Source organism: Rosa rugosa, chromosome 2 (assembly GCF_958449725.1).
Source record: "Rosa rugosa chromosome 2, drRosRugo1.1, whole genome shotgun sequence".
NCBI classification, from domain to species: domain Eukaryota; kingdom Viridiplantae; phylum Streptophyta; class Magnoliopsida; order Rosales; family Rosaceae; genus Rosa; species Rosa rugosa.
Window position 1 is genome coordinate 66,205,584 of NC_084821.1, and position 19,774 is coordinate 66,225,357.

The 19,774-nt window shown below is 39.5% G+C and overlaps 3 protein-coding genes across 5 annotated transcripts; all 3 read right to left on the reverse strand.

Moving 5' to 3' along the window:
* Positions 1-4,823: 4,823 nt before the first annotated feature.
* Positions 4,824-6,569, reverse strand: LOC133729444 (zinc finger CCCH domain-containing protein 34-like). 3 transcript variants are annotated; one of them, XM_062156974.1, is made up of 5 exons: positions 6,003-6,567; positions 5,802-5,886; positions 5,502-5,621; positions 5,308-5,384; positions 4,824-5,138 (listed from the first exon to the last, which is right to left on the reverse strand). In XM_062156974.1, the coding sequence occupies exons 1-4, from the start codon at positions 6,095-6,097 to the stop codon at positions 5,319-5,321; spliced, it is 366 nt and encodes a 121-aa protein (XP_062012958.1). In that variant the 5' UTR covers positions 6,098-6,567; the 3' UTR covers positions 4,824-5,138; positions 5,308-5,318. The 3 variants fall into 3 exon arrangements, with proteins under 3 accessions (XP_062012958.1, XP_062012956.1, XP_062012959.1); XM_062156972.1 differs by lacking the exon at positions 5,308-5,384 and having other exon boundaries at positions 6,003-6,569; XM_062156975.1 differs by lacking the exon at positions 4,824-5,138 and having other exon boundaries at positions 5,146-5,384; positions 6,003-6,569.
* A 1,199-nt stretch (positions 6,570-7,768) lies between these two features.
* LOC133729434 (calmodulin-binding receptor kinase CaMRLK) lies at positions 7,769-10,585 on the reverse strand. The gene is made up of 2 exons (XM_062156963.1): positions 9,058-10,585; positions 7,769-8,795 (listed from the first exon to the last, which is right to left on the reverse strand). Exons 1-2 carry the CDS (start codon positions 10,493-10,495, stop codon positions 8,158-8,160), a joined length of 2,076 nt encoding a protein of 691 aa, XP_062012947.1. The 5' UTR covers positions 10,496-10,585; the 3' UTR covers positions 7,769-8,157.
* A 6,096-nt stretch (positions 10,586-16,681) lies between these two features.
* Positions 16,682-18,465, reverse strand: LOC133728775 (serine--tRNA ligase-like). The gene is made up of 3 exons (XM_062156212.1): positions 18,278-18,465; positions 18,090-18,164; positions 16,682-17,763 (listed from the first exon to the last, which is right to left on the reverse strand). Exons 1-3 carry the CDS (start codon positions 18,408-18,410, stop codon positions 16,682-16,684), a joined length of 1,290 nt encoding a protein of 429 aa, XP_062012196.1. The 5' UTR covers positions 18,411-18,465.
* Between the last annotated feature and the right edge of the window lie 1,309 nt (positions 18,466-19,774).

Genomic DNA, 19,774 nt, shown 5'->3' on the forward strand with positions numbered 1-19,774 from the left:
GTACTAATCTCCAAATCGATGGAGTCTTCTTCTTCCTCCTCAAATTCATTGTTTGTTACAAGCAAGGGACTGGGAATTGCAATGGGAAAAGGATTGGGTTTCTCCATAGTTACAAAAAGACGCTCAGGAAGAAAGAGAGAGAAGAGAAGGAAAGAGGAAGAAACAATAAAAAATAAAAGACAGTTCCCTTTGCCTATGTCAAATTTGATAGCCCAAATGAAAATATCATTTACACGTCAGATAAGACCCATGGGTTGGAGGGGTTGCAGATGTCTTTTCTAGCTGTTAGAGGTCTCCACGTGGATTTGACATCACCGTTGGAGATGCTCTTAGTCATTCAACTTTAACTCCAATATTTTTGCGTTAATTTTTTTTTTGCCACAGTATTAAGGATATTTTCGTCCAACCAATCATTAAAAACTGAGAAGTCTGAATTAGATTGATTGAGAAAAATGACTAAAGTGAGATTTTGACGAAACTACCATCTAAAAAAATGCATATTTACAAAAATATAGTCTATTTATTGAGATTTTGATGAAGGATTTAGCAAAGTGACTTAGTCACTTAACTTTAGGGTAAGGTCACTTAACTTTAGGGTTTGTTAATGTTTCTCATACATCAACTATTTTTACCACTTTAAGGACTCATTATACTACTTTAAAGACTCATTTTACCACTTGAAGGCTCATGTAGTAACTAAGAAAATTTACCACTTTAAGTACTCATGTTACTACTTTGAGGACTAATATTATTATTTTGAGGACTCATTTTAGCACTTTAAGGCAATTATATGCATCTCATACGTTAACACATTGTAGAATTTTCATGGAGTCTTAACTCCATTGTTTTTCCGTTTTTTTTTTCCACAGTATCAAATATATTTTCGTATTCCGTGAGTTGTAGCCTGTTGATTAGCTAGTCTAACTAACACTATGAAGATCATGGGTTCAAATCTCACTGACATCAGGGGTGGGGTGGGGTAAGGAAGTTACACTGTTATCCAAAAAAAAAAAAATAAGAAGAAGATATTTTCGTCCAACCAATCATGGAAAATTTGAGAAATTTGAATTAGTTTGATTGGAAAAAATGATTAAAGTGAGATTTTGACGAAATTACCCTAAAAAAAGTAAATTTACAAAAATATCGTCTCTTTAACTTAAATTTTTATAGAGTATTTAGTCAAGTGACTAAACTGATTGACAGAGTAATAGTTAGTGACCAAAGTGATATATTTGAAAATAGAGTGACCAAAGTGTCGAATGAGTCATAATTGAGAGACCTTTGTGATATTCTCCCTTTAAATGATTTTGAATCGCTAATCATCTAATTATTATTTTTGTTTGAATTAAATCATCTAATATAATTAATATCTAATTTGAATGAATTGATAAGTTAGAAAATAAAGGTGAAATTAAACACTATGTCATTATGTCTCCGATCCTAATCTTCCATTTGGCTGACTTGGCTTGGTTTAGAGAGTAGGAGCATATATATTTGGTTGGAGACTGATTCATCTCTTGTGCTTAGTTTTCTTCATTCTCCTCATTTGGTGCCTTGGCGTCTTTGAGCTGTATGAGGTAATTGTTTACATCAGATAACTCAAATAGAATTTCGCTCCTCACATATTTTTAAGAAAGATATTCAAGTTGCAGATGCTCTTGCTAATTTTGGTAATTGTTTACCAGAGACGTCGATAAGATTCAATTGTTTCCATTGATCACATGGCTGGAGATCTCCACCACTGATCAAGAGTTAATTAAGTTGGATGTTTGTGTGACTGATGACTGATTGAGAATGAAAATCCATTTCAGACCAAGAACTAGAGATTGGAAATTAATCATATGTAGTCTTGAGTGTTCTGTGCGCCCTGACTTTTCTTCAGCATATGTAACAAAGACTCGACTACTACACAAAGATCCATCTTTTTTATGATTAACGAAGATGAGTGGCAAAGCCCAATCAGCACTTCATGACCGATCCACAAGATCGAATCTGGTGGCTCAGTCCACTGGTATGTCTCCAATGATAGTCTTCAACATTTTGATGCCCAGAGACCATAAAGCCAGGCACGGAATTCTCGATGAGCTTTCTCTTTCGCCATCATTGTCTTCTCTAAGAAAAATTCCATACATCTTTTGCTTTTGTCCCAGTCTCACTTTCTATCGTTCCACAGCTTATTTGATTACTACTTAGAAGTTGCATGCACACTTCCCAGGTTCCAACCGACTTTAGAAATATGTCAGCCTTCAAATGATGCCTGGTCTGCTGGGCATGCATGAATTCAAATCATATCACTGATAAGTACCACCTCCTGTAGCTTTTTACTTTTACCTCTCTATCTCTGAGATTTAGGGGCCTCACTTCAATGTTCAAACTTATAAAGTTAGACAGGGACCTATCTGCACTTTGGCTTATAATTGAACACAACATCATGCAGCAATTAGCTAATAAATGCATTCAATCAATCAATCACTGTGCAGAAAGAAAACAGTTGCTAATAAGTCGTTAATTTATGAATTGATTCTACTTCTTTCTGTTTTTTTTATTTTTATTTTTTATTTTATTAAAGCATTAAGTAAGTGTATAATTATTTTTTGAATTAAGGTAAGTGCAAAATTATATAGGAGGTTAAGTTAAGGCACAACCTTCTCTTTGAGAGGAAAGAGAAGGGTCCAACAATACCGAAACTATAGTCAAACTAATGTCTAGTCGAGCACAAGGTTTTAAATCTCTGCGATATTTCCGATATATCTCCCGATATCTCTTTTTTTCGACGGACCGATATATCTAGGGGGGTAAATATCTTATATTTTACCGTTTCTGCGAAATTTCTCCGACATCGTCAAATATCCCCGATATATTAGATATTTGCGATATATCCCTGATAAAGTGAAGAAATATCTGTAAAATTTGAGGTAAAAAAAAAAAAAAACTCGGTAATTCTCTAAATGAAAATCTGTGTGAAGAGAGATCTCCTAAAAGCAAATTTGACTATCTGAGTGAGGAGAAATCCCTTCAAGGTGAATCTAGGTGAGTAGAAAATCCCATCAAGGCAAATCTAGGTGAGGAAAAAAATCCCCTCAAGGCGAATCTTTACCCCGGAGAAATACCCACAAGGCGATTTTGGGTGAGCAGTAATTCTCTAAAAGTCTAAATGCAAATCTGTGTGAGGAGAGATTTGGTACTATGTAGTCTATGACTATGTTTGTAACTCTGTATGTAGTTTGTAACTCTGTAGTTGAATAATAGAAAGAAGATAAAGCCATAAAGGTTCAATTATTCAAATGAGGCCAAATGACATTGCAAAAGGAAGTCAAGGAACCATATATGGATGACATGATGAGAAGAGAGTGCAGAGTACGGAGTATTAAATTTTCGCTATGCATTTTGAAAAAGTGAGGAATAATGAAGCTACCGTGTAGTCTGTGAGTGTATAGTCTGTAGTTGAATAGTATAAAGAAGCTAAAAGTTCAAATGCTAAAGTAACTATCAAATGGAATAGGTGAATAGGTATATAGATCTACTTCATGTTGCAAGTGAGCCGCTTGATAATGGCATTGATCCACTTCATGATTGGATTATGCCTGCACACCTCGATGATGAAGCTGGAAGACCTCTTCCACAAGTTGTAGAAACTGCAACTAATGCTGGAATCAACGTAGAGAGAGTCTTATCTGAAGAAGTTGTTAAAAACCCAGAAGATAATTCAGATAGTGATGATGCGTGGGGTGGTACAGCAACTCCAAATAATTCTGATGATGGTGGAGAGGGTGGAAGCGGAACAGGTGGTGGAGGTGAAAGATATGAATATGGACAATCTTCTGTGGATGGAGGATTCCAATTTACCTGTGAATGTAATTTTGATCATGCCACCCAAGATGAAGACCACGGAGTGAGAACAGCTGGTCATGGTGCTCAAGAGAAGACCCGATATGGGAGGAGCACTAGAGGTGCAACTGATGATCAAAGTACCCCAGCTGATGTTTCTTCAATTGCCTTAAGTTTTGACTCTATTAGTTTAGGCACAGAGCGCAGTGAGATCTCAAATGAATCTCATGAAGGCAACAATCAATTTGGTTATGATGCTTATGGATATAATCAATATGGAGAAGTATATGATCAGTCATCCAGTTGGGTTCATCATTATTATCCCCTTATAGGGGAAACAGTCGGCAACTCTAAAGAGATCTATAACTATCATGTTCATCACTACAATTCACACTATAGGGGTCTTATATCTTGGTCTGATTATTGCATTTTCGTAGACCAGCGAGCGGCTTTTCAACCGCCTAGAGTCTCTTTTTGGATGTAGATGAAGTTGACATTCATATGTATTTATATGTAGTTCTAAATTTCTAATAAATTGACTTTTTTCAAAAATGATATTTTCATACCCTGTATCCCCGATATTTCCGATATCTCCCTTTTTCAAAGTACCGATAGATATGAAGATACGTTAGATACCGATATTTAAAACCTTGGTCGAGCATGCTTCCCAAATAAAAAGAATGTGGTACGTAGTTTTTTTTAATTTTTTTTAAGCAAATTACCACTAACTACACTTTTTATCCAATATTTACCATTAACAGGCCTTTTTTTAATATTTCCCTTGCGGTACTGTTCATGACCCATGTGCAAGGCCCATATCCCGTGCGGCCATTTTCCTACCAATTTTTTGAATTGTTCTGTTAATGAGAAATTACAAAAATAACCTCAACTGATTTCTAATGGTAGCACTGACCCTCAGTAGTGTACTGATCCTCAGTAGCACTCAACAATAAATATATTTCAGAGATCGCATTATGAAAAAAGAATATCTCTACATTCCATCTTTGTTTTTCTTAGAAACAACTCATTTATTTAATAATTTCAAAAACTATTTGTACATATTACAATATGAAACTTGGACACTATCATTTATCTCTGGCTTTGCTGCTTCCGCATACAAGCAGTAGTGTACTGAGGATTAGTAGTATGTCACCCCCAGCAGTATACTAGCCCCAGTAGTATACTGACCCCCAGTAGTATACTGACCCGCATTAGTGTACTGATCCGCAGTAGTGTACTGGCCCCCAGTAGTATACTAGCCTGACCTTCTCGCGTTTGCTCACTTCAGCATTGCTTTCATTAGCTCCATCCTAATCCAATAAGAAAGTACCATAAACACAAAACTAAAGCAATACACAACACCACCAATCCAATAAGAAAGTACCATAAACACAAAACTAAAGCTACTGACCATCAATACAAAACTGAGAATCCACCAAATACAGGGAAAAAAAATTGAAATTCAATTTTATTCAGTACCATTTATTTGGTCATACTTTCAGATCTGGTCCAATTATTTGTCCAGTTTTCACATAGTAGGAACACTCTCTTTCACCCTGTAATTATTTGAAAAATAATACATTGATGGCAAGACCTTCCCTCAGTCATGAAACAGGAATACTAATATGACAAACAATTAGAAAAAATCAAAGTTATGATCAAGAAACACAAACCGGTCGTAATGAGTATCCATAGTAATTTAGTGATACAGGGGCCGCAGAGCCTCCTCCCTGCTTAGGATGGTGATACTTACAAGTGGCGCCAAATTTGGACATCCCCGTCCTCATATAGTACTGTAATTAACGAAGCAAAACACAATCAAACAAGCTAAATTCATAATTTCCCAGCAATAACAAACAAACAAACAAAAGCATGAAATGATCCACATTAGACATTACTCCACCCAATACATGTGATCTGCCTCATATCACCCTAAACCTCAAGCATCAAATTCAGTTACACAAACCAAATACCTGGCACACAGGCTGGCCCAGTCGCTCGGGGTACTCCACCGCCCCAGCTCTCAGAGCTCCGGTAACTTGAGAAACGTAAATCCGACTAGTAAAATAGAAAACAAAACAACAAATAGGACCAGATCTGAAAATTTTCAACCGGAAAGTACTGAAAGCTACTTTAACAAATAAGGAAAATAAAGGAAAGATTCGGCTAATTACCTCATCCTCGCCCTCACCGTCGTCGTCATCTCCCTCGCCGTCGCCGTCGTCATCGCCTCCTTCAGCGTCTTCCTCGTCTTCTTCGTCGTCCTCATCGTCTATTGACTGAACCGGAGGGCCACCGGAGGACTGTACGACCTCCTGGACATCGTCGTCGTCATCTTCATCTTCATCCTCATCGTCGTCGTCATCCGCGTCGTCGTCGTCGTCATCCTCGTCTTCGTCGCCGTCCTCTTCCTCATCTTCAAGGCCGTCATCGGAGTCAGAGTCGGAGGACTCCTAAATGGACTCGTACTGCTCCAATTCCTCGGCAGTCAAAGGCTTCACTTCTCCGCCTGGGTCTCGCGCTTCCTCGCCGGATTCGCAGCCTCCCTTCGCCGGTTGCTTCGCCGCCTCGATCCGCCAGCTGCTTCGTCCCCTACCTTCGTCGGAGCCCTAGATTGATTTAGGGAGGATTTGGATTTTGGGATGGTTTCAATTTTGGAACCGTTCTGATTTTGGGAGAAATGAGTTATGTGAGTCTCAGTGGCATGTTTCGTAATTTTCTTAATATTTGAGTGTTTTTTTTCTAAAAATGGGCTGACAGCCTGTTTCAATTATTGACCGCATGGGCTATTGGTTTTGGAGTCTGCTATTGGTAAATAATATTGTTATTTTGTAGTTATTGGTAAAAAGCTCATTTTTTTTATCAGATAAACAACTCAAATGCTATAACTAGTGCTTTGTGAGTCGAATTCACAACCTTCCACTTACGAAAAGAAGACAATGACACTAGACCAAATGGTACTGAGCGGATGAAGTAGTTTTTTATTTCTATTATTTTTATTTTTTTAGCTCAAAACAAGGTGAGACTTGGGAAAATAAAAAACCACAAAATAAGTATTTTTTAAGGATAAGCATATTTGACTATAGCAGCTAAATTTTATCCTCCGAAGTCTCTTCATTTATAAAGAAACAATGATACATTATTTGAGAGAGACGGATTAAACTAAACCTCTCGAAAATCATACAAATGCAAAGAAAACATGTCTTATCACTCCTAATACAACCAGATCAGTCAACTAGTTTGTCTGCAAATATGTGGTAGGTTATACCTCTGAAGAATATATGGTTCATCTCCAGCCAAAAACAGCCCCATAAAACATTGACGATAAGAACCCAAACGTGTCAAGTGAATAAAAGTATAAAACCAATAGCTAGCTCCAAATTAACATTCACCCAATTGTCCATATATATATATATATATATATATATATATATGGTTGAAAGACATTTCCACCCAGAAAATCATTGCAGCTTGAACACGTTAACTACTTTCCTAGATTAATTAATTGACATGCATAAAGTCATAGGCAACTCAAGGGGGGCATAGGAAGGCATCTCTGTGTCAGTCTTCTTTTTTCCTTTGGATTTTGCTTTGGAAAAATCAAAACTAACCAGAAAAGCCACAATGATGAAGGAATAAAGGAGAAGATGGAAACAAAAAGAAAGGAAAAACGGGCAGGAAAGAAAAATCTACTAAAGATAAAGAAGGTTGATGATGAGAACCCTTCCACAAGAGACAAGCAATAAGTGGGGAATTGTGGAGACTCTCTGCTCAGCTAAACCTCAACATCTCTCCCCACCATCACCACACTTTTTTTGGTCTTCTTCCTTATCAGCCCCACTTTCCTTTAAATCTTTACATCTCTACATCCACATGTAAGATTTTAGAACTTATACCATGTTTCTGTTTTTTAACCAGTAAACAGTAATAATTTCTAACATGGTGACAAGAAAATTTCTTCCATGTAACGTTGAAGGATACACTCTCCGATTTTCTCATCACAAAACCAAATTTTACAGCTAATCTAATGTTATACAACATTGTTTCTCAACTAACAATATTCCCAATACGAAGACTACAAGATGTGGTCACATTCATTCTTGCTTTTACACAAAAACTGAAGAGAGTAATGTTCCGCAATATATAATGCTCTCAGTTTTCAACAGTTAAATCTGTAATAGATAAATTTAACTATTGAAAAATCAGGAGCATTATATAGTTCGAAACATAGTAAATTTCTTCCATATAAATAGCATTTCATTTTCATTTCCCAATTTTTCAAGTACCAAGCGATCTCTTGGCGCGTGGAAAAACATCACCTCAATAAGCTCAGACAAAGCCCAGAGTGGCAGCGGAACTGGGATGTATGTCTTTGAGCAAACCCAGCACCTGCTGCATGCTGGGCCTTTTCCCAGGTGACTCCGCCGTACACAAGTACCCAACTCGGAGACTCTCCACCATCTCCCTCTCCAAATCCCCACCTTCCCTCAACCTCTCATCCAGCGCGTCCACCCCACGCGCCTCCCTCACCATCCTCCTCACCCACACCACCGTCTCCGCCGTCCCGGGCCGCCCCGTCAACAGCTCCATCAACACCACCCCAAAACAATACACGTCCGTCTCGGTCCCGCCGCCGATATCTCCATCCCTCATCCCGAAATTCCGCAGCCCGAAATCGGCAATTCTCGGCTCGAAATTCGCCCCCAGCAATATGTTCGAAGTCACAAGGTGGCCGTGTACCACCGGCTTCGACCCGGCATGGTGGAGGTACGCCAGCCCACGCGCTATGCCAACCGCAATGCGGTGGCGCGTGAGCCAACCCTTCTTCTCGGGAGAGTAGGCTCCACTCTGGTCCCACGTGTCGGCACTCCAATCCTCCACGTTGGGCTCCCCGGTTGGCAGCTCGTGCAGCCACCTGTGTAAATCCCCGTTCGCCATGAACTCGTACAACACCAGCTTCTCTTTCCCTGTAAAAAAAAAAAACCAGACACACATTCCGTGTAAAACACTCAGACGGTAACTAAATCCCACGCTAATTATTTGTGTTCTTCGAGAACAATCATGGCCTCTGTACCACTGTGGTTTAGCTAGATTTCCGTGACGATAATGGCAGAGACACAGAGCATACGTACGAGCTCATAATACGACATCGTAATAAAAGCACCCCGTGCCGTCATTAATATCGTTAGGTGAATTCAAAACCAAAATTCCGGGACGGTGAAACAGTACCTGCAATGCAGTAACCGGAGACAGGCAACAAGTTCGGGTGTTTCAACTTCGACAGGTTTTCGAACATGTCCACCGCCGCGTCGTGTTCGACGTCTCTGGCGTTTTCCAAGACCTTGATCGCCACGTGGAGGTCTCCGGGAAGCACGGCGGTGTAGACGGGCCCGCAGCGGCCCTCGGCCAGCTGGGAGTCTTTGCCGAAGTGTGACGTGGCGGCGATGAGGTCTTTGAAGGTGAGGTAGTTCATGAGCGGCTTCTCGAACATGACAACCTGGGCGGAAGTTGGCTCCTTGATGTCGGCGACCCAGGATGTCCCGGACTCGGTTTCGAAGGAGAACGGGCCGGACTTCTCGATCCGGACCCGGTCGAGCTGGACCGGTTTCGAGATGGCCCATTTGTGTTTCTTGGCAATTTGCTTTCTTCTGTATCTGCAAGCCAGGCAGATGGCTATGAAAGCAAGCACAAATGTGGAGGCGCAAGATAGGCTGATAATGAGAGTTGTTTTGGGTTTTGAAGATTTGGGTTTTTGAAGGGTGGAGTTTTGGGTTATGGGTTTTGGGAGGGGTTTAGGTTTTTGAATTGGGGATTTAAAATGTGGTGGTGGAGAGTGAGAGGTCGGGGATTTGGAATTGGAAGCATTGAAAGATGTAAGATTTAAATCCTTCCCGGCATGAATGAAAGCTGCTTTGCCAAATTTTTGGTACTTTTCTGGTCCGACTATACCTCTGAAATTATTGAACGAAATGTTCAAGAATTTGAGGGGACTAATGGGGGGGAAATCCGAAGGGAAAGAACCGTTCATGGAGTTGTTTGAGACATCTAAGTAGGTCAATGTGCGAAGAACAGAGATGGGTTTCGAGCTGCCAGAGATTTTGCAGCACGAAATGTCGAGGTGGTGGACGTTAGTGAGATTGGCAAGACCAGAAGGCAGAGCACCCAAGTTGTTGTGAGAAAGGTCGAGGATTTTGAGGTGTGGAAAACCAGAGAGCAGAACAGAGTTGGTGAACCTGTTGCTGGAGAGATTGAGCTTCTGGACTGAGGAAACTGAACCGCTTTCGAACCCGAAGCTGCCGCCGAACTTGTTCTTGGAGAGATTGACTTCGAGTAAGGTTGGAAGAGACCAGAACCAACCTGGGACAGAGCCTTTGAGAGAATTGTTTGACAGATCGAGGTTTTGAAGATGTGACATGTTTCTGAGGTACTTCCATGAGACTATGCCGCTGAGGTTTCTGGAATGGAGCTTGATTTCTGTGATCGGTGGGTTTGAGCAGTTGGGAGTTTGATTTTGGAACCAAGAAAGATTGAAGCTTTGGACTGATTTGAAGGCCTTGGAGACTTGTTCTTGGTCTGTACTATTGCATGTTGATGTAGATTCCACTGTTGCAATCAGAACCAGAAGAAGCAAAAAAAACCCAAAGAAGAAGAAGATGATGAATCTCATTTTTGTGAAACAGGGGTTTCTATCTAGCTCTGTTAGCCTCTGCTTTTGTTTTATACTTTGTTAAGGTTGTGGGTTTGAAAGAGGAGTGAGTGAAGTGGGAGAGGTTAAAGGCGTTAACTTTAACGGCGGAAGCTAACGGAGAAAGAGGGAAGGACGAGGGAAATTGACAAATGTACAGGGTTTGGTTGACTCTCTGACTTGACTGAGTTTAAGATCTTGAAAATCAGCGGTTGCTGATGCGGTGATTGAGAAGTTGCTTTCAAAGTGAGAAAATTACAAGGTTTACATGCCAACCTCTTCTTCGTTGTTTCTGGTTTTGAGTTTGCGTTAACTTGTTGTATTGGTTGGACTGATTTAGCTAGCTCCAGCTAGAAGGTAAGGTAAAAATATGAGGTCAAAATTTGGGTTCTTTAAAAGAAAACTGAAAACAGAAAAAGAAAAAGACCCAACCTGGGTCCTCAAAATTGGCACAAAATTATTAGAAAAAATAAGTACTATGTGGGTTATGGTACATGATAGGTTATGGTACTTTTGAATTTCTTGGGTATGAAGCTATGATCAAAGAAAATAGATTTTCTTATGGTATTTGGTTTACCTAATATTCCAAATGACCCACTATAATTATAATTATAGACCATTTATAATCTAGTTTATATGGTCCAGTTGTTAATGTAGAACTAGGAACATTAGTTACTTTTAGTGTGCAGAATGGTAAAGATTAGTGGTTGTGAAACATAAAATACTAGCATTTCCAAGTTCCTAGTTTGCTTTAGATCAGCTTCCTGCCAAATCTTAGACTGTTATAGCTTCTGCAAATGTTTAAAATGGAGGATGACGAAACAATCGATCTTTCTTTGAGAGCTTATGCAATCTGTTCCTTGTTTTTATGTGTAATTTGTTTCTGTTAACTCATTTGCATTCATGTGTTTTTTGTTTTTGGGACAGCTACTATTGTCCTAAAGTATTGAATGTTTATGTCAGTTCCTCATCCAGATGTTTTTGCTTGCCAATATCTCTATGTGAGCTTATTAAAATATCTTTAGCATATTTGATCCATGGTTATAAAATATAATCAGTGTTTGATATGTTTCTGTTGTATGGGATGGAGCAAAGTGGTGACAGTGTTTTATGGTCTGGTATATAAAAAACTGTTACTAAGTGGGAAGATAATGGTTTCTTACACCCTTTCCCAAGCAGGATTTCAAATCCAATGCTTCTTTCATTGATCTTCGTAGGGGTTCTGAAATATGAAGCTCAATTAATTATAAGCTATAACAAATCATGGCAGAATTAATTAGCTTAATCCTCAGATAATTGAACTACTCATTCATGTTTTTCTGCATCTTTTTGACAAAAGCAAAACAACTTTGATTATTTTTTATAGTGCTACACTGACACTGGTGATGGGGAGGTGTGAAAACTTAGATTGAATAATATCATAGGGGTAGACAGACATTTTGCTTGACAGCAAATTCACATTTACATCATGATTTATAATATCAAATGCGTAATATTCCTTGACCAGAAAACCCTAGTCACATCCCCCTCTGACCTCAAATCTTGTAGTCAAAGAGGTGTTGTTTTTGTAGATCGAAGTAATTGCAAGTATGGAACTTTAGAACTACTTCTGGATAATGTGAACTAGTTCCACTAGCTCTTCAGTCCACAAAGGTCTAACACAAAGTTAAGTTGGGTTGAACTTCATGGACGTAGATATCGCTAGATTGCGTCTGCTCCACTTAGGTAGCCGGTATCTCTTGGGAAAGTTTCTCTAAGCTACTCCACCCATTAGGCAACTTAGAGTCGCGATAACTATGCTTCACCTCGAAGATGACCACCACAAACAGTGCACTCGGAAAGTTAGTACTTTTTGAATCACCACCTTTGACAAATCTTTGTTTTAAATTCATATCTTTCTGCTGGACATGTTGCACCGATATTATTCGTAACTCAATCATGCATAATATTCAATGTTGCATTCATAAAATGTGCCATAGTTATTGCTCTGCAATGCTCCATCAGATTTTCAAGTCTCATAATAAATTCCTGTGGATTTGGAGGGGAGGCAAGCAACTTGATCCACTTATCAGTATTTGCAAATATGGAAACTGGGTACATGTGGTCAATTATTTTTCACCTACTCTGTCATGTGTCATGTGATCTTTGTCTCAATTCAGCTAGCATTTTCTTCACTTTCCAGTAATATATATTAAATTTGAATCCCTTTGGAGGTTAAGTTTAACTTGTTCATCTAAAGGCAATTTACCTAATCCACAAAATTCCAAACCAAACCTTCCAATAGGAATGACACCCAAGCATTTGGAAATATAAAAATGCAACTGAGATTTGGGAAATATTCTAAACAAAAGTAAAGCATACCGAACCCTAAACTCTAACCTTAATCAATATTTTCCCCTTTCTCATTATATATTACTTGTTTTATAGATTCACAATCGTAATTAATATTATCTTGTTATTTCGTTTGAGTATATTCATGGCCCTTTGACCCATATGGCCATATGGACTTGAGATTCATGGCCCAACCAAATCTTCTGTCTTGATCCGCAAGTCACGAAAGCACTCCTAATACTTAGTATCTTAGATGCCCTAAACCCTAAACCCTTACAGAGCCAAGAACCAACTCATTCCCCCATAAAGTATAAATAAACCCTAATCAGTGTCACTTTGAATCCATAAGAAAAAAAATTCAATGGAAGACAATCATCAGTTGAAGTTAGACTTGGAAGAGCTCCGCTACCTCCAGAGCATTGCCCAACGCCGCCATATCATCAACCTCCTCAACATTCTCTCCAAAAACCCCCGTCTCTTCTATGATATTCTAAACTCGGAGAAAAAGTTGCCTCCACCTCCACAATCTTCTCAAGGCAAAGAGTCAAAGTCCTCCGCCGTGAGCAAAATTGCCGCCACAAAAGAAGTTGCCGCCTCCACCACCACCACCAAGAAACTAGAGAATCAGCAGTGGCGCCACGGGGAGGTAACGTCATCCGCGTGGAGGCCAAAAGAGGAAAAGAAGGCAGATGAGCATCAACTTCCGAATCCGGAAAGGTTTTCTGTTTCAATGAAAATTCCTCATTATGTAGAGGAGTATGAAGGCTGCATTAGCAAAGGGAAGCAACGTAAGAAAGTAACAGTATCATTGGCAGGTAGTAATTAATTCTTCGTCTTTCTAACCAAAGACAAAAATTCTACTACTACGTTATTTTCGTTATGTTTTTTCTGATTTGAATAATTTGTCAATATCATGAAATCAGGAAAAATCACCAACAAAATGCAAAGATTCAACTCCTCGAACCTTTTCTTCTATGATTTAGAAGGTGGTGGTTCTAAAGTCCAAATTGTGGCTGATGCAAGGTATTCAATTTTGCCACCCCTACATTCTCTTTCTTTTTTTGGTATTGTACTGTTTTGACTAGTTTGTGGATCTCCTGCAAATTACATGTTTTTGAATTTGGAAGCCGGTAATTCTGTTGTATTTCGGAGTAGGTGGAAGCTAAAGACTAAATCCCAACACAATGCGTTGGTGTCAAGTTAACTAATTGATTACTTTGTGTATGTTCCAGCATTTCTTTTAATTAACACAAGTTTTGCTATCTTATGAAAAGACCAGTTTTGTTATCTTCACCGCATTATATTACATAATTTTGTTCTCTATTATCCTAGGCTTTTATGCAGGCAACTGTTATGTGTACATTTCTTTCTGAACATTTGGATACGCTATGATACTAAATCAAAGAGGAAGAAATTCAGTATGTAGAAGGATAAGTGGTCTATTTGATACATTTTTGGAACCCTGCTAGCTAAAGTCAAACCAAGTTATTTTGATTTTGAGTGCCACTCTGTATTTAATATTCCATTTGTGCTGTTCAGATCTTATAGAATCATACACTGATTGTACTAATACGTTGTTGACTGCCACTCATCGGAAATTATAGATTAGTAGATTTACCCCTGCTTATTATTATATGTGCAACTACTTTGATGTGATTCAGTTTCTCCTGACCAAAAGTCTTTCTCTATTCATGCAGCAATTCAGATTTGGCGGAATCTGAATTTTCTAGGCTCCATTCTTATGTGATGCGTGGTGATTTGGTTGGGGTAGTCGGGTTTCCAGGTTTGTCAATTGTTTTTTGCCTTTACTATATGATATATGCCATCTGTTTATTTTCCTTCCTTTATCTAATTGAGGCTTGTAATTTGGAACTGTTAACCAATTAATAGTTGTTATGAAATATAAATTTTCTCCTTCTTTGTTTATACCTTCCTTTGTTGATAGGAAAAACTAATAGGGGGGACCTGAGCATTTTTGCAAGATCATTTGTACCCTTATCAAAGCGAAGGCAGACATAATAAAGGTCTTCTTATCAATTTGAGAAAATTTCCCCAGCCATGAAACACCGGAATGAATCGTCTGCTCAAGGTAACTTCCCTGGCATACTAAGAAATTCTTGTTCTGCTGCTGTTTCATCATGGTTGCAGTGGGTTAATTACTATTAGCAGGAATACGATGGAGAAGACAAGAAATCGCATATGTAAGAGACAGACTTCTGAATCTGATCACAAGCAATCTAAATTCTATGTTTCGAAGGGAAGAAACAAACTTTATAAGACAAGGAAACCTTATATTAAGAGTAAATTTCCATGACACAACAAGACCAGCAGCAAAACCTTGTACCAAAACTTCTTCAAATGCTAAAAAAAACATTTCTTCCTCATGGCTATCACAACTGAACATGAATTCACATCCGGGAAAAATCCAAATCCTATTTTGTCGAAGAGAAAGTAACCCTCCATGTGTTGACCAGAAGCCAATCAAGGAGATGCCACCGGCTGCTCTTGAATTGCAAGAGGTACAGCTGGTCTCCATGTTGTCCCATCTGGGTTGTCCATAAGAGTGATTCCCACAGCAGCTAAATCTTTTCTGATTTTATCTGAATCTTCGTACTTTTTGTTCTTCCTTGCTGCAGTTTTTTCCTCGATTTTCTGCAATACTTGATCTTCTGTTAATTTTGCACGGTTCAAGGCGTTTTTCCTCAGCTGCAGCAGAATCTCAGAGTAACTTGCAGGCATAAGCATTCCTGGTAATCTTTTCCAAAGCTGCAAGAGACTATCCTCAATGCTTGCTTCTTGCCCTTGCGAGTGAGTAGCAGATCATTCATAGTTTTTAATGGGTCTGATAATGCACCAAAAACGACATTACTGTGAAGATCGTCCTGCATTGATGTTACAAAAACACTATAGAACTTATTGATGAAATAGCGGAAAGCAGGAGGAATGGTATCCTTCAGGGTTGGCACATCATGCTGGTATCCCAATATTCCCGCTTCAAATAAATATTCCCACCTTAACAAGATATCTCCTCCTAATCAAGAAATCTCTACCCCCACAAGAGATCAAAACGGAATAGTTTTGATGACACTGCTTTAGAAATATAGAATGTTTAGTGGCTTGGTTTGCAAATCATGGTGATGAAGTTACAATTTGATGTTTTGATCAAAACAGAATAGTTTTGACACTGATTTAACTGTAGACAGCAGAACTTAAATGTTCTGAAAATAATATTGTATATGAACAGTGACTTTGGCAATGTAATTATTCACTGTATTAATTCTTTGACTATACTACAAACTCTCAATCTCAAGGTCTTGTAGTGAATATGAAACAAACAACTACTCACCAGAGGGAGAAGCAAGCAAAGCAGAGAAAACATTAAGATAGAAGAAAAAAGGGCTAAATATTGGTTACTACACTGTGGTTTAAGTCCAAAATCAATTCAGTCCCTGAACTTCTAATTTCATCAAAAACACCCTTACACTTTCAATTTTGATCTAATAGGTCCAATTCGTTAATATTTTGTTATGGGTTCAAGTTATAGTTGGATTATTTGTTGAAAAACTATTTATTTGATAGATTTCTAATAGTGGATCTCACTCCTAAATTGACTATGCAGGCCACCTCAACACCACATTATAAAACATAGGTCATATATGAGCCACGTCAACAAGTTAAATGACTCAATTGTCGGAAGTCTAATAAATTGGACCTATTAGATCAAAATTAAAAGTGTATGGGTGTTCTTGATGAAATTAGAAGTTCAGGGACTGAATTGATTTTGGACCCAAACTACAGGGTAGTAATAAGTATTTAGCCCAAGACTTTAAGAGTTTATTAATTTTTGAAAGGTAAGAAGGTTTTTCCACGCATGTACTGTTGTAAAACTTCTGGTACCTCGACACCATCTTTCATTTGGTAGCTTTCGAGAATGCAGCACATGGTTCTCCCAATTGCAGTAAGAGTGGAGTTCAACATGTGAACGTACTGCTTTGTCTTCTCATTGCCTGTCTGTCCATATCGAATTTCTAATTTTCTGGACTGATAGTCTGTACAGTTTGAACATGAGACTAGTTCCCTATATGTCTGAGATGCAGGAAACCAACCTTCTAAGTCATACTTCTTTGCTGCTGCACCATTCAAAGCACCAGAAACAATATTGACTACACGATATGGAATCTTGAGAGCTTTATAGAACTCCTCTGAGTTTCTGATCATCTCCTCATGCATATCGCAAGAGTCATTTTCATTTGGGCTGGTAATACAGAATTGTTCTACTTTGGCAAACTCATGAGTCCTAAAAAGCCCCAATGTATCTCTTCCATGCGAGCCAGCTTCTGTCCGGAAGCAATATGAAAATCCAGCATATTTTATGGGTAGCTGGAAGGGATGGAACCATCCATCCTTGTGACGAGCACATAGAGGCTGTTCTGCGGTAGCAATCAAATACTTATCGTCTCCTTCACCAGTTACCTTATAGAGTTCATTATCGAATTCCTGTAGTTGAGCACATTTGGCCATGACATCTTGTCTCATAGAAAATGGAGGAATCATTTTTTTGAATCCCTTGTCCTCAAGAAAATCTAGAGCAAAGTTTTTGAGAGCTTCATGAAGATCTACACCAACGCCTTCAATGTAATAACCTCTGGATCCAGCCACTTTAGCACCTTTCTCAAAGTCAGCAATCCCAAGAAGCTTACAAAGCTCGACATGATTTTTCAGTGCTGGCTCCACCCGGTTCTCTCCCCATGATCTAACCACTTCATTGTTTGCCTCATCTTCGCTGACGGGAACTGAATCATGGACAAGGTTCCCAATTTGTTCCAAGCTTGAATTCAGTTGTGCTAAAGCTTCTTGAACTTCAGCTTCTTTCTCTGCGATCAACCTCTTCTTTTCCTCTGCCTTTTTAATCAACTCACCTTCTTTCTGTTATTCCAAAAACTTCCAAGATCAATGTCACACTTTGAATACAAAAGCAATATAAGAATCTTACAAACATAAAGAAAAAAACAAGTTTATCCAAGCACCAAAGTTAGCCAATAAGCACTTCTATGATATACCTGTGTTTGCGCCTAGAACATACTTTGAACTAAGCTAATTTCTTTTTTAAATCAAAATAGGAGCTTGAGTTAAATCCTATGAAATAATCTGTTTTGGTTTGCAGGATTAATGGCATCAAGCAAATGAGAGAAGTTTCAAAAACAAAGAAAAACTACAGAGAAAATTCTAAGATAGATGCAAATACTCACAATTCTGAGCTGACCAATTTCCTTGTTGGTCTGGTTGAACTCTTTCCTGAGATTCACGAGCTCGAATTGTCCTAAATTCACAAAATTTCACAGCAATTAAAATTTGAGGTAAAGCCAAATCAAATCAACTTCAGAAGCTCAAAAAACTCACACTTTTAAGGGAGAGAAGGATGGAGAGACTTACTTTGGCACCATTCTTGGTCGAGGTCGATCACCTTGTCAACAAGATCAACGCTCTTGAAACGACGGCCATGCGACTTGCGGATGACATCGGGGTCGTGGCCCTTCCTTTCTCTAAACAGATTTAAGTCCAGCATATTTGATTGTGATTCTGTTCCTCTGTGTCTGACTATGCAAGAAGAAAGTAAGTCAACAGAAGAAGGAAAAGCCGATTTGTTCTATGCTCTCTATAACTTGGACGCCCGCCCCCTCCATTTATAGAGATTCAAAAAGGTCAAGTCCAAGTAATAGGAGGAGCCCTAAATTGTCCAGAAGTCAAATTTCTTGGTTCCCAAGCTATGAGATATATATTTTATTTTAATTTCCATTCACTCTCCTTAATAGAATTTCCGTGCAATCCTACGTTTTGGAGACCTAGTGATCAGGAGTAAACAAAGCAAACTCTTTTTTGTCCGATACCATTTGTTTAGGGGTGTAAGTGAAACTTGGAGTTCAACTCACAGACTAGTTGTTGTTGTAATATCTCACGGTTTAGTTTGGTGGGATCTGGCTCTGCCTATCATTCATAGTTTTTACAACCGGGACGGAAAGACCCATTCGAATTTCCGTTTCTGTTGATGTTGTCGAGAGGTTTGGTGTAGTTCCCCCTCTCTATATTTATTTTTTATTCAATAAATTATCCTCGTTTCGTCGAGGTTCACCAAAAAAAAATATATATATTTGTTTAAGGATATCTCTATTTGTGTTTGGCCCAAACTCTAGGTTACTTGACCTAGTGGTAATAGGGTTAAATTAGAAGGATCTAGATTCCTATTCAATGTACGATTACTTTCCTTGTACGATTGAGATTCTATGCATTGTAATCCTCTATATAAAGAGACCCCTATTATCAATGAGAATACACAGCAGATTCCTCTCAATTTCAGTTTCTCTACAACACGTTATCAGCACGAGCCCTAACCCTAGCTTTAGAAACCAAAACCCCAGAAATTGATCAAGTTCCACCAGATTTGCCTTCCCTGCGCTACTACTGCCCCCGCAGCCCCCGCGTCGCAACTCAACGCTAACCCTACCAGGTTAGCCTCGCTGCCCCTGTAGCGCCCGCAAGCCCTGCTTGCCTTCTACCTTCGCGCGCGCTCGCCTGCCCTCGCGACCGCGACTCACCAGCGGCCTCGCGGCATCTCCACAGCATCCCCGCAACTGTCCTCGCGGCCTCACGACATCCCCACAGCAGTCGCATCCCCGCAGCGGCCCCGTAACTGTCCCCGCGACCTCGCGACATCCCCACAGCAGTCGCATCCCCGCAGCGGCCCCGTAACTGTCCCCGCGACCTCGCGACATCCCCGCAGCAGTCGCATCCCCGCAGCGGTCCCGTAACTGTCCACGCGACCTCGCGACATCCCGGCAGCAGTCGCTTCCCCGCAGTGGCCCCGGAACAGTCCTCGCGGCATCTCTGTAGCGTCCTCGCGACATCCTCGCAGCGACCCTGCAGTATCACTGC

Bases quoted from the DNA above. Each gene is read 5' to 3' on its own strand.
- LOC133729444 (XM_062156972.1), bottom strand. From the start codon at position 6,097: ATGAGGACGACGAAGAAGACGAGGAAGACGCTGAAGGAGGCGATGACG. The intron at 5,887-6,002 runs GTAATTAGCCGA...CTATTTTACTAG, and splicing joins ACGGTGAGGGCGAGGATGAG to TCGGATTTACGTTTCTCAAG. The intron at 5,139-5,501 runs GTTTGTGTTTCT...TTATTGGATTAG, and splicing joins ATGGATACTCATTACGACCG to GATGGAGCTAATGAAAGCAA.
- LOC133729434 (XM_062156963.1), bottom strand. From the start codon at position 10,495: ATGAGATTCATCATCTTCTTCTTCTTTGGGTTTTTTTTGCTTCTTCTG. The intron at 8,796-9,057 runs GTACTGTTTCAC...TTTTTTTTACAG, and splicing joins CTCCGGTTACTGCATTGCAG to GGAAAGAGAAGCTGGTGTTG.
- LOC133728775 (XM_062156212.1), bottom strand. From the start codon at position 18,410: ATGCTGGACTTAAATCTGTTTAGAGAAAGGAAGGGCCACGACCCCGAT. The intron at 18,165-18,277 runs GTAAGTCTCTCC...TTGTGAATTTAG, and splicing joins CGACCAAGAATGGTGCCAAA to GACAATTCGAGCTCGTGAAT. The intron at 17,764-18,089 runs GTATTTGCATCT...AACAGAAAGAAG, and splicing joins TGGTCAGCTCAGAATTGTGA to GTGAGTTGATTAAAAAGGCA.